At 40.9% G+C, this 13928-nt stretch overlaps 1 protein-coding gene across 2 annotated transcripts in view; it reads right to left on the reverse strand.

Annotated features, from left to right (window-relative positions):
* The window catches only part of LOC107094199 (trichohyalin-like), a 38940-nt gene that overhangs the window by 10306 nt on the left and 14706 nt on the right, over positions 1–13928 (reverse strand). For both annotated transcript variants that reach the window (XM_015389686.1, XM_015389685.1), the window contains exons 3-15: positions 11217–11891; positions 10627–10762; positions 8876–9027; positions 7540–8085; positions 5835–5942; positions 5461–5759; positions 4200–4350; positions 3446–3571; positions 3093–3225; positions 2808–2938; positions 2364–2479; positions 1009–1365; positions 806–920 (exon numbers count right to left, since the gene is read on the reverse strand). In XM_015389686.1, coding sequence (XP_015245172.1) covers positions 806–920; positions 1009–1365; positions 2364–2479; positions 2808–2938; positions 3093–3225; positions 3446–3571; positions 4200–4350; positions 5461–5759; positions 5835–5942; positions 7540–8085; positions 8876–9027; positions 10627–10762; positions 11217–11891 — 3045 coding nt within the window. The remainder of the gene's footprint in view (positions 1–805; positions 921–1008; positions 1366–2363; positions 2480–2807; positions 2939–3092; positions 3226–3445; positions 3572–4199; positions 4351–5460; positions 5760–5834; positions 5943–7539; positions 8086–8875; positions 9028–10626; positions 10763–11216; positions 11892–13928) is intronic.

Consider the following 13928-nt stretch of genomic DNA (forward strand, 5'->3'; position numbering starts at 1 on the left):
TCAGAATTCTGAGATTAAAGTCAGAATTCTGAGATTAAAGTCAGAATTCTGAGAAAAAAGTCAGAATTCTGACATTAAAGTCAGAATTCTGACTTTTTTCCCATACTAAACTGAAAATATTTTTAAAAAATCAGTTAACTTTTTTTTTTTTTTTCCAGTGGCCCTAATCCTCTTCCGTAGAGCACACTGGGTTTGCTCCTAAAGAACACAAACTGTAGCTTTAATATAGAGTGGAAAGAATGAATAGAAATAGAAGTAGATCAGAGGGTATATTTGTTTCTGTCTTGGTTAAAGAAACACTTTCCTAATTGAAAAGCAAAGCAATCCCTGTCTACAGAAATAATAAACATGATTTGAATTTATTTTCTAAAAAGTCTTGCAGTCTGCAGAACTTCATTAATGGTTCATTTAGCATAAGGATAACTCTTAAATAATTCATAAGACTATTTCTATTTTTTGCAGCTGTTATTGCCAATGTCTAATATTTATAAAATAAAAATCAAGCAAAATAATTAAGGCTATTCTCAGCTTTATGGAATAACTTCTGATTTAATCACTTTTTGGTGATATTGTACAACTGGTATTTTCTTTCCTGCAGAAAACTTGCTCCTCTGATAAGTTTGTACAATCTCTGAATTGTGGGAGAAATAATTTTAGACTGGAATTCTATTCATGGCTGGTCTACATTAAGATCTATTTATGTGCATATTTCTGGACTTAAACTGATACAGATAAAAAACAGGATAGTATATAAAGAAGCCTTGTAATGGAGCAAAGGTGGTTGTGTTCATGTTTATCTTCTCACCACTAATCTTTTAATGAGCTGATCTCTCTCCATCAGCCTCTCCTGGAGTCTCCCAAGTGACAGATCATCACATCGAGGCTCCCTCCTCCTGCAGCGCTCCTCCCGCTCTCGCAGTCTGCAGGTAAACAATGAAGAAAAAAAATCTTTTCTCCCCCTCCCGAACAAAATGTTCTCATTTCAAAAAGCTCTTTTTCTCTACTCACTCATTCTCCAATGCCACTATGCGAGCCTGCAGGTGGTTCTGTGCGCTGCTGTACTCAGAAACCAAACTCTGCATCTCCCTCTTGTGCTCCCTCCTGATCTCCTCCACCTCCTCTCTTCTCTTCTCCTCCTCTCTCTCTTTCTTCTTTTCCTCATCCACCTCTTCTTCTTTCAGGTCATCCTCTTTCTTATCCTCCCAGTGTTTTTGGGACTCCTCCAGTTTCTCCATTTCTACCCTCAGTTTCTCCACCTCCTCCTTCAGACGTTGTGCTTCATCCTCCAGCTGAGCGTCTCTGTTCTTCCCCACATCTGTGATCTCCTCTTCTTTTTCTTCAACCTCTGAATTCTTCTTAACAGACCTACGAAGATGATATCCAGAATAAGAATTAAATTTGTTTGTTGCTTTCAAACGTCACCTAAAAAGTAAAAATATTCAACTAGTGTGGATGTTAGGTTGTAAAAAAAAAATCCCTTTTTTTGAGAATCTGCAAAAATGAAAACTGCCAAAATCAAGCTGTCCACCTAAACTGACTAGCCGGGTCAGAGAAGCAGCCAAGAGGCCCACAGTTACCCTGGAGAAGCTGCTGAGATTTAAACCTCAGGGAGGAGAATCTGTTTATATGAACACTAGCAGTCATTCCCTCCATATAGTTTTAAGATGGAAAAGCCGTTTCCAGTTGGCCATAACTCCTGTAGGTCATGCAGAAAAGCAGTTCCTATGAGAGGTAGAAAACTGACCGCCACCATGTTCAAACATGGTACAGTATTGTAAGCATTATGCTGTGGTGATTGGAAAGTAGGTGGATCTCAACTAAGTTCTTATTCCAGATAAATTCTGTGGAAAACCTGAGACTAAGGGGGAGGTTAACCTTCCAGCAGCACGGTGTTCCTCAACATGCAGCTGAAATTAAACAGATTTTGATCAAAGCATATTTATGTCTTCTTTTAGATTTCATATCAGTTTCCTGAGTTACGTCATTCTAAAATGCATTAGTTTCCTTTTACTTCACAGTTTAGCACATTTCTATGTTGTCTGCTACATTAAATCCCAATAAAACTGAATAAAAATGAAGTTTGATTTAATCTGTCAGAACGTGAATTAGTTTAAGCGGGGATTAGTTTATGAGGGACCACAGCAGCAAAGGGGTGAAATTTATAATGGTAACGCTCATTTTAAGCTGGAAGCAACATTGTTTGTTTTATATACACTCTGTGTACACAAAATGACAATAAAGTTTGCCTAACTCTAAGTTTTGAGACCCAAAGGTAGGAGAAAAATTATTAGAAATATATCACCGAAATACGAAAATATTGCATGAGGCCGATTGTTCTACAAAAGTCATTTTGATCATCGTACCGTTCCTGCAGTTGCTTTTTCAGCGCCGTGTTTTCTCTCTGAAGCTCAAGCATGGCACAGCGACTCTCGTCCAGCTGTCGCTCAAAGACTTGGTACTGGTTTTGCTGCTTCAGGTCCTTCACACATTCAGAGACAAAGCAGAAAAAAAGAAGAGGTAAAATAAACTTTCAGTGTTCGCATCAGATTCAGATTTCTGTTTTTAATACAGTCAGTTCTGCTGCACTGAGCAACGTGCTGTGATGGCTCAATCCCACAGCCCTGGAGGGTTTTATTGATGTGGAAAAACAAAAAGATAATGACATCAGGTGTGAGCTGCTGTGATTTGGCTCAGTGTGCACACAGAGGGAGATTAAATCGGCAGGGCGCAGCCACTGAATCATGGATAAAGAGAGCGTGCGTGTCTGCGCACACGGTGGGGTTAATATTTGCCGCTGCATGCGACACCTGTTGGAGAGCCATCATCTGCGTGTGTGCTTGTAGTTGGGCCTGTAGGTCCTCTATCTGCTGCATATGTCTCTGGGTCATCTGTCGGCTCCATTCGGTGTGCTGCTGGTTTAGCTCTGCCCGCTGCTTGTCTGATTTTATGCAAGAACAAAAACAGAGACAGAAAAAAGAAGAATTTTTCACCAACTTTCAACCACACCCCTTCATCCTGCTGCTGCTGCGCTGATTCTTGCTGTGTAAACTCGTTTGCTTAGCTCGTTTGTGCAAAATTTCAGCCAAGGTTACCGAGCTCCAGGTGGTGCATCGTCTGAAGCCGGTTGATCTCAGACAGAAGATCTTCCTTCGCCTGCCTCTCCAGTGCCTGCAGCGCCATGGCGTGACTGTGTCTCTCCTCTGCCAAGGACTGGCTCTGAGGCTCCTTTGACAATAACACACATATTTGTCTTTTTATCTTACAATGGCAGCATTCTTCCAGTCTGCAAGACCAACTTGCTCTATTCATCTTGCTTTCCACTGCAACACTTGCATCAAAGCCGCTAAATTATTCATCACAGAGAAAATCTATGAAGCGGTGTGCACCTACAGTAGGACGTCTTAGTGTGCATGCACACTCTGTTTGTCTGTGTGCTCCTGCAAACCTGCAGCAGCTCCCTCAGTTTCTTGTTTATCTCCTTGGTGTCTTGGACCTCCTTCCTCAGCTTGTCAATTTCAGGGTTGGCATGGCTGTCATCTCCCTGTCCCGCCGTCTTTTTCTCCGCCTGCATCTGTAACAGAGCACAAGGTGAACTATTTTAAGGCTCTCAGCCTGCTGCCTGAGAGGAATTTGTAGCAAAAATGTGACCTATTGCTCTAGAATAGACTGACATGGTTGATCCAAAGGAAACACAAATCTGCTTGCAAAAAAGGTAGAATTTTGGTAACAGTTAAAGGTATAGTGGAGGATTTTCGCGAATTTTTAAAATACCTGCCGTCTCCACTTTAGAGAACAATTGTACATGCACAACCCTGTACCCGCTCCTGAGAGGGAATGCCCATTAAATGCCTACGAGAGCGTGCACAAGCCCATTTCTCCTGGTGCACGCTCTGTTTAAAAGTTGCTGTTTGCATTGCTCATACAAGCTTACTTTCCAAAAGCTGATTTGAATTTGTTCCACTGTCAGACTCACCACCGGTAAGAGAAAATGGGGATGAGCACATAGGATGGCCTTACGTAAACATATCACTAGAATGATTGACAATTAGGAGGACCACTTATTTAGATGATCCACCCGGAAAAAGAACATCCTCCACTGTACCTTTAAGATAAGTTTAACAAAAGTGTACATATGTGCAAATCAAATTCCATGTAACTTATAGCTTAGTAATAATAATTATGGGGGAAAGTGGGCTTACCTTTGCTTGCAGCTCTGCCAGCTGATCCTGCAGCTCAGTTACCTGGGTCTGCAGCTCCTGCTCTCTGCCCTGCCACCTCTGCTCACTCTCAGCAACCGCTGCGTTCATCTCTATCCTAAACTCTGCTCTGAGACGATCTTCGCACTCTGCCCTGTGTGAGCCAATCAGAACGAGGCAGATTTATAGGTAATGGAAAAAAGGGAACTTTTTTCAAATTTCCACAAGTAACAAAAACACATTTCCCTTTATTTTATTTGCGTTTTATTTGATAGGATTTTTCCAACAACTCTTAAAAAGGTTATACTCCCTACTGAAGAAGAGCCTACCCACAGCCTCATGCTGCCATCACCATGGTTTGCTTTTTGTGTTTATTCAGCTTATCTTTGTCTGATATGGAGATCGATTTAAATGAGGCATTCAATTATTCCAAAAGTTTAAAAAAAAAGAAAAAGAAAAAACAGATTACTTTGAGGAGAATTTCTTTCCACAGGCTTGTGACAAAAATTATCTAGATTACAAATATCAGTTTAACATTATTACTACTTAATCACCTAATCACTGCTATCATAAAACACACACAAGCAGCAATAACATTCAGTTTATGACTTTAAATATGTACATAGTTATTTTTATCATCTCTAAGAAAATATCATTTTTATTTAGTAACTGGATTGAATGACTTTACACCTCAGGGGCCGCTATGCTAGACTGAGGTATATTGTATATTACACACATCCCAAATTACTATATCCCTCCAATATCATCAAATCACTACTTGACAAGCTTACTTTGATCCTTTTCTACCATTTTCCTACCGTGCATAATTTTCCCCTGAAAATTGTACATTTGTCAGGAGACAACAAATTAATGTTAATTCAAATAATGGATTCTGTGGAGGACATCGTCACACTCCTATGCTTTGGTGAGAGGTTTGCCAGAATCTACCTGGAATATTTGACAAAGGGGGACAGCAGCGGAGAAGAAAGGCTGTTAAACACAGTTAATCAAAAAACAATGAGGAATAAGATGCTAAAGATGCAGAAGCCATCTGTGTCACAGCTCAGGGAATGTTCATTTAAAATATAATATTGATTTATTCTTCACTTATGTAGCAACAGCACTTATTGACCAGCTTATATTTATTACTGCAGCGCTTCTCTTATACTCCTACAGCACACATTTAAACCTCATTGAGGTTGTGGGTTGGGCTTTAAAGGACAGTGAGGTCTTGGAGATGGCAGGTTTACTTTTGGGTCACTACCTGATGCGGTCCTCCATGTGCCGCTGGCTCTGCTCCAGAAGGCTCCTCTCTGTGTTCATCCGGCTCTGTTCCAGGGCCTTCTCCTCCAGCCTGTGCTTGTCAGCCCTCAGGGAGGCTATCTCTCTCTGCTGCCTGTCACGTTGCCTCTCTGCCTCCTCTTGAGCTCGAGCCAGCCGACTGCGAGCCTGACCGAGCTCCTCCTCCAGCCGGGAGCACCGAGGACCGCAAGACGCTGCAGCTTCACCTGCCACTTTTTCCTTCTCGCCGTTCTGTTGGATCGCAGCCTCCAACCTGTGAATCTGTAGCACAAGCAGGAAATCTCTGTCAGGTGCTGCATGTTCTTACACTTTCACTGCTGGTTAGTGACGTCTCACCTCCGCGTTGGTATCCTTCAGCTTTGTCCTCAGCTCATCTTTTTCTCTCTCCAGGCTTTTGCGTAGCTCTTCAGCAGCTTGTCTCTCCTCCTCCAAACGAGCACAAACCTTCAAGAATATTTGGCCACCATCAAAACCACTGCTACAACACTCACAGCGACAGTTGTTCATGTTAAGACCTAAAGATATTACTCCATGTCACTGGGATTTCACAGATTTAATCTGCTGCGCTAAAAATAAAGAAATGAAAAAAGTTGGGAGAAATCAAAACATTAAAGCAACAAACTGTTGCAAATTTTGAGGTTAAGGGCTTTAATTTCACAATAATATAAGTACGGGCCACTAAATTGATAAAGTTAAAGAAACTACTTTGTTTTCTAAAATGACCTAAATTATTTTCCACATATTTAACACTTAGTTTACCAACGTGAACCAATGCAATATGATTGTGACGCAATCAGATGATAAAAACATTTAACCAATCTGACAGTATTGCCTCTGTAAAGTCCCTTGCAATGACACATGTTGTGAATTGGCTCTATATAAATAAACTTAACTGAACTGATCTTTAAAAATGGCAAAACTTTCTATCTTTATTTGTCGCCATATTACTGGTAAATAGCCAGTGAACAAACAGCATCATAAAGATCAAGTAAAATAAAGTTCAGTGAAGGTGGTGGCAGCATCATGATGTGGGGAGAAAGCTGTTGAAAGCTAATAGGATGATGGATTCAGCTTAATGCAGGATAGCTGTAGTAAAAAATGAGAGGATGCAAAAAATTTTTACATATCAAGAAGGGGGTGGGGGGTCTTAATTTTTTTTGCATAGAAAATTGGCTGAAGATAAAACCATATCTCTAGAGTCGCGAAGCTGGTAGGGAAACACCCCAAATAACTTTTACTGCAATGAAAGTTGTTTGAACAATTATTTCAGGGTCTGAATGCAAATGATTGCCATGACTTTACTGATTTATATTTGTAAAGACGTCTGAAAATCAAAATTTGATACTGTTCTAAATTGTTTCATGATGTAAACTGTCTTTCATACCACAATCATTTATCTAACCTTCTAAATTATAGGAGGAAATTAAAGAGCCATCATGTGAGTTAAAAAAAGGAAGCTCTTTTGCACAAATTTTGCACACATTTCGGAAAATAAATACATATACCATCAAAATAAAAAATGTATCTGTAAATCAAAGTTTAAACTGCCTCTTCACCTTCTTAAGGCAGTGCTGTTCCTCAGAGTGCAGACAGCTGCACCATAGGATGAAAGGAGACATTAGTGCTCGTAGCATTTTGCTCCTTCATCCAAAATATTAACGTACCAAACCCGATCAGGCTGGAGCTAAAAAAAACAAAAACAGCCTTGAATATCTAGCCGAACTGCAGACTATTTTTAAAGTTTGGATTAAACTGCATAGAAAAATCATGCCCTCATTCTCAGCTTAGCACAGTGGATGTCAAGAACATAACAGTCAGGATTACTAAAAGACTCAGGTGTCGTTTTATGACTTTTAACCTGATTTATTCTGAAACTCTGTAGGAGGTACCGTGCCTTTCTGAAGGATTCATTTTTCCTGCTCTGTCACACAAAGATTAAACGAACGCATCAACGTTTGAAGTTAGAAGAAGACAAGATGTTACATAATGATGAATTACTAGAAATAAGCCTTTTCCTGTGTGCGTGAAAGTAGGTGCTGACCTCTTGGTTGGTTCTCCTCTCTGAGCTCAGAGCTTCCTGGACGTTGTTCAGTTCCGCTGCATGCCTCCTCATCACCTCCTCTATCGCTTTCCGCACCTGCTCCTTCAGCCGCTTCCTGTCTTCCTCAGCCTTCTCCGCCAGTCTCTTCTTCTCTTCCTCCAGCTTCTGCTGCAGGTTGACTCTCTCCACCTCAACCTGCTCGATGGTCTTGTCCAGCTGAGAACGGACACGAACCCTCTCCACGTCTAGTTCTTTACGCAGTCTGTCCACCTCTTCATCTTTCTCTCTCCTCAGCCGTTCTGTGATCTCCTCCACTTGTTTTTGGAGCGCCTCCTTTTCCTCGTCTCTTTCTCTGCGGATTTTGCTTCGCTCCTTCTCAAACTGGTCTTTTTCTTGCTGACGCTCCTTCTGCAGGCTTGTCCTCTCCTTTTCCATCTCCTTCAGCAGTTTTTCCCTTTCATCGTCTGCGTGCTTCTGGATACGACGCAGCTCCTCAGTCTGGGCTCTCACCATCTCTGAGCGCAAACTGGACAGGGCTTCAGCATGCTGTAACAGTTTTATCATATCAGCATGTGATGGATGTATTCCAATGTTAGGAGCTGCTACATAACACAGCTTGCACTTTTCACAAGTTAAGAGGCTGTTTTCTAGAGAACGTTCTATAGTCAAAAAGGTGTTCTCCCAAACTATACCAGGTAATGAAATTTAACTGTTAATGTAGTATCTGTTAAATTCTGTTAAGTACCTGATAGTTCCAAGACCTTACCAGGCTTTGCCTTCAAATAAAGGGATTACTTTCTAGGAACTTACTGATCACTTCCATTAAAATTCCCCTTAAATTGATGTGGTTACCATAAATTAAACAAATCTAGGAAGTCAGAAATTGGTGAAAATTAAACAAATTGTAGTTGTTAATTTTTTGGGAGAAAAAAAAATCTGGTATTTTTCTTTAGGTTAATTTACCTGGTACTTTATCACTGTTCCATAGGATTGTGGTCATTCTGGAAAAGTAACCGGAAAAATGTGTAAAAGGAACGAGTTAATTCGTGGAAAAAGTCTGTGAATTGACTGGAAAAAATAATCTGTAAATCTATGGGCAAGTAACTGTTATGTTTATTCCTGGAACATAAAAGTTACTTGCCAATAATCAGCAAGTTTCTTGGCAAAAAATTGGTAAGTGAAAAGCAACTGGTAAGTATCTGAAAAAAAGCATAGCTTTAAGGAGGGCACCTTGTAAGTTCTGTAACGTTCCAAGAAAGTTTTGAAAAGTGCCAGGAGAGCACAGACTGCGTTATGTAGAGCCACCAAACATGCCGTTTGTTTATAAGTGTATCACCTGGCGAATCTGACGGGCGTGGTCACTGTTTCTACCACTGCTCTGCAGCTCCAGCTCTCTGTTCCGGCTCTGCAGGCGGTTCACCTGGCTTCTCAGCTCCTCCAGCTCAGCACACACACACACCTCACAGCTCCCACGGTTCAGCAGCTCCTCTAACAGACACGCAAAAAAACACACAGTTAAACAACAGTATGCTCAGAATCATGGCAAATGAATTCAATTAAAGAGGCAAGGTGAACTGTTCAGCTTCCAGGAAGATGGCGAGAATTTGGAGCACTAGGTGGAGCACCTTCTACTAAATAAAAAAAAAAACATCCCAAATAAATCATATTTCAGAAAAACAAAAGCATTACAGCCTAGTAGATCTGAGTTATGAGAATGTATGAATTACTTGTTGAATATTTTTTTCCTCAAAGAGTAATGGATTTCCACATACTTTATTACCTCTGCAAGAGGTCTGTCTTTGAACAGGATAGCTTGAAAAGTTATGGACTAATTTTAATGAAATTTGTACCAAAAGTGCAGCTCAATCCAAGGAACCATCTATTACATTTTGGTGAAAATCCACATCATAATCCCGATGCAGGAATTTTTTTAAATGACTAACATAATTTGGTGCAGTCAATATTGGCAGCTTCAGCATCGGACTCAAATAGTCCAGAACTATTATACTGAAGACAAAAATGCAGGAAAGGTGAGCCGTGCCTTAATCGAGGTCTCGGTCTACTGATCAAACAAGAAAGCCGAGTGAATAAAGATGGTTAGAGCAGAACAGGCTTCAGACAAACACTGTGCATAATTTATAAACTTATGAATTTAAGGAAACTGTTACCAAAAGTGCACCTGATGCTAAGGAACAATTCATTAAAATTTGGTGATGATCCAAATCATGTGCGTTTTAGCTACAGGTGTAAGTCAGAATTTGCAGCTTGGCAGAGGTCTGCACTCTACGAGAGCTTTACAGGTATTACTTTGAGTTAGGAATCAGTGTAGATAGTAAAAAAATCAAAGCAACATACAAAAATCAAATATGTTACGGAGAGGCTTTTTTAAAAAAAAAAAAAAAAAAGTGAAAAAGAAAGTAACTAAGTAGTGCAATTTGGACCTTTTCATGATATATTATTTGATACCAATACTAGAAGGAGTTATACTAACAGAGAACCTCAACATCTAGGAGGCTGTCCTTGTTATTGCAGAGTGAATGATGGATGCCTTTATTGTGTTAGCCACATTATGACAGTATCTGCAGGAAGAGTGAAAATTTATTGAGTTTAGATGCAGTTACATGTTCTTTAGGTTCCTTATATTTAATACTTAACTAACTGTATAGTATCACTTTACAAGAGATCTAGTGCTTATTTAGATGGTATCAAAAATCCCACTTTCAGCTTAAGGGATGTAGTCAATAATGGCCTTGGATGCATTAACAACCTAAAAACACCAATAATTGTAAAATTTGGTGTTTTTAGGTTGTTAATGCATCCTAATTAATTCAAACAAATTTTAAAAAGCCTATTTTTACTAATAGTTTCTTAAGTTTGCTCTGGTAGGTCTTGGCCTCCACTTGCAGGCATAAGTCAACATGTATGAGGTGTGTAGACCCTGGAAAAATGAGATCTTCAACTAGAAAAATGGTCTCCAAAGAGACATGAAGAAAACAGCAAATGGATATCAACCCCAGAAACCTTGATCTCTACTCCACAGCCCACCATTAGCTCCGCCCCTTTTAGACAAGCAAACTGAACGACTACCTGCTCTGCTCTGCAGCTCGTCTTCCTGCAGCAGCAGCCTCTCCTTAGCGACGGCCAGCTCCTCCTCCGCCCGTTTAACCACTGCCTCCGCCTCCGACACCCGCTTCCGATCGAGCTCCAACTCCTCCTCCAGATCCTGGAGGGAGAGTTCAGAAGAGCAAGTGAAGATGGGGGAAAGAAAAGTAGCAGTTTTCAGAAGACAAACAGAAGATAGGAGAAAAAGAGGAGGAAAAAAGAGAAATGAGTAAAGAGAGGGAGTTTGAAAGCAAACATGACAAAGATGCAGAGTGGGTATTGGAAATGAGGGATAAAATGTGGTGAGTCAGGGAAGTGTCCTTCCCAGCAGTGAGGCTTTAATGGTCTGCTGTGAGCTTATGTCAGCTCCATGCCAGCTCTCCCTGGGCTTCTTAATGCTCGTGTGGGAGGTGGTAATGGTGGTGCTACAGCACATCTATCCTGCCCAAACTACTCATTAGCAGTTGGCATAGTGATTAGCATTAGGGGGGTTGGAAGTCCTCCATTTTAAACTTTCCTTTTTCACTCAGTCTAGTTCAGGATAACTGAGGGAAAGTTCCTGTTTCTGTGTGTACCTGTATCCTCTCCTGCAGCTTCACTGTGTTCCTTTTGCTTTCAGCCAGCCTCTCCAGATGGCCTTCCACCTCCGCTTCAGCCCGCTTCACTCTCTCCCGCAGAGCGCTGTGCATCCCCTTCTTCTCCTCCTCCTCCCTCTCCTCCCACCTCTGTCGTTCCTCTCTCCATTCTGACTCAATCGTCTTTCTCATCTGCTCTTTCTCCTCATTGAGGTCATACACTTTTTGCTCCCACTGCTCCCGCTCCTCTTTGACCGCTCGCCTCTTCTCCTCCTCTGCTCGCTCCTTCTCCTCCTTAAGGGCCTGCAGCTCCTCCAAAAGGGCTTTCATTCTTTCCAAGTCATCATGTTTCTCCGTTCTCCTCTCCTCCTCCAGTTTCTCTTTCTCCTCGTCCTGTCTTTCCCTCTCCTCTTGCTTTCTCCTTTTCTCCTCGTCAGCTGCTCTTTGGAGCTCCTCATATTTAGCAGTCAGTTCCACAATCTGCTCCCCGGCTTTCTCCAGCTCTTTGCTCAACCTCAGGCTCTCCTCCTGGGTGGCGCTGATCTCAGCCTTGGCCTCCAGGAGTCCTTCCTCTGCAGCCCGGAGCTTCATCTGAAACTCTTTCCTCAGCTCTGCCTCGGTTTCACGCTCCCTCTCCTCTGCCTGGATGCGGAAGAACTCGAAGTCTGCCTGAACCTGGAGAGTCAAAGGATGAAAGAGTAAAGAGCATGTTGCACACACATTTTGGGTGCTTCTAGCAAGAATGCATCAAAGCCTGAAAAATATCTTTGTATCTTTCATGGTGGAAGCATAATCTTACCTTGAACTTTTTTTAAAAGTCCAACCTTTAATCGAATAATATCACAAAACTAATCCCAGAAGGTCTCGGTGACAACCAGTATATATTATCTATGGGTTTAAATCCACTGAGACTTTAACTGGAACTGTTTCCTTTGTTCAGGTGGGACTGAAACCCATTGTTAAGTAAGGTGGAGGATCTGTGATGATGTGGGTCTGCTTTCCTTTCTAAAGCCCTGGAAACCTTGTTTGAATGCACAGCTAAATTAATTCTTTAAAATACCAGATTTTAGCAAATAAAAATCAGCAGCTCTAGGAGTTTTAGATTCAGCTTCTGCTTAAAATTGTGTGACTGAAATAAATAAAGTATTGGCTTTGCTCCTTCTCAAACTGGTTCTTCTAGTAATTTTCTAAATTTTCTTCTGCATGAAAAACTTGCCGACAAGAAAAAGTTGAATTTAGTGTGAGGATTTTTCCACATCTCTACCATCGTTTGTAAAACCAAACTGATATTATCTCACATAGAAACATTAAAGGGGAAACAGTTCTCCATTGAGAGAACTGAAAAAAAAAAACATGATACAAAGGAGGTACAGCTTAATCTTAAACGTTTACAATGTAAGAACTATAGAAACTGTGGATCAAGCAGCATGTGAACACTTTGAAACTGCCAGGCTGTTGCCATGAAGGCCAATTAGGAGCAATGTGGTGACATTCACGCTGTATTCATTATGTGGCAGAAGATCATTATCAGGAGGCACTGCTGAGACCAGGCAGGTTGGAGCCTCATTTTTCTTCCCTCCTTGGAAATCTAAATGTTCGAAAAATAGATAGTTTGGGGGGAAATGTAACTTTATACAAAATTATCTCAATTGGAATCAAAACAACTTAATTGATAATTACAGATAATACAGTGAATCAATAACATTAAATGTTTATACTCTATGTTTAAGTAAAAGTTCAAATGACTTAATAAGAGTGGGCGGTAATGGAGTGCCTGACAAAGTCAGGGACGTGTTCTATAATGAAATTCTATTTTAAGAAATCGAACAAGTTGTGCATTTGTATGGAGACATTTTAAGTCAATATTTTACAGAACCATCGATAGCTTTGATTACAGCTTTGAGTATCTAGAGACTTTTCCTCGTTCTTCTTAAAAGCAAGTAAAACTGGATAAGCCGTGTCTATGAAAATAAGCAATTAAATCTGGGCATGGAGTCATGGAGTCCCATCCATTTTCATGACTACTTTAACACATGTAAATCAATTTATTATCCCACATTGTGGAAATTCACTCTCTGCATTTTGACCCATCCCCTTGGGGAGCAGTGGGCTGCCATTGTGTGGAAACGGGGAGCAGTGTGGGGTTAAGGGTCTTGCTCAGGGACCCAGAATGGAGACTTTGGGGATCAAACCGGGTACTTGTAACCTTTTAACAGCACAAGCGCACTGCTCTAACCACTAGGCCAACACTCCCCCACATGTGCTTTTATCCTCTCCAGTCTTCTAAAGGCTCAAACACTTTCCTTTATTTAAACCAATAATTTCAGTCCTAACTTTGACCAGCTTCATTTTCCCTGCTGAAGAAAAGCTTTCCCACAGCATGATGCTGCCACCACCATTTATAATGATGATGATGATGTTGCAGCCAGGGTGAGGTACATTATTAGTTTCTCATCACACATGGGATTCTGCAAGTCCAGTGGCTCACCAGAGTGTGTGTACGTACTGTACCTAAAAGCATTTTTTTGTGATTTTGAAAATAAACCATGCAGACGGTTTAATGACATGTTGTCCATAAATGACTTCAGTACTGTATCTATACCATCAACCCAGACGTCCTCCACCAGAAGCAGGTGAAACTGTAAAGCAAAACACCTTCAGCACTGGCGACTCCTGGAGTTGTGTTCTCCCTCCACTCATCTTTTCTCTTTA

This window comes from Cyprinodon variegatus, unplaced genomic scaffold (assembly GCF_000732505.1).
Source record: "Cyprinodon variegatus isolate N-32 unplaced genomic scaffold, C_variegatus-1.0 Scaffold469, whole genome shotgun sequence".
NCBI classification, from domain to species: Eukaryota; Metazoa; Chordata; class Actinopteri; order Cyprinodontiformes; family Cyprinodontidae; genus Cyprinodon; species Cyprinodon variegatus.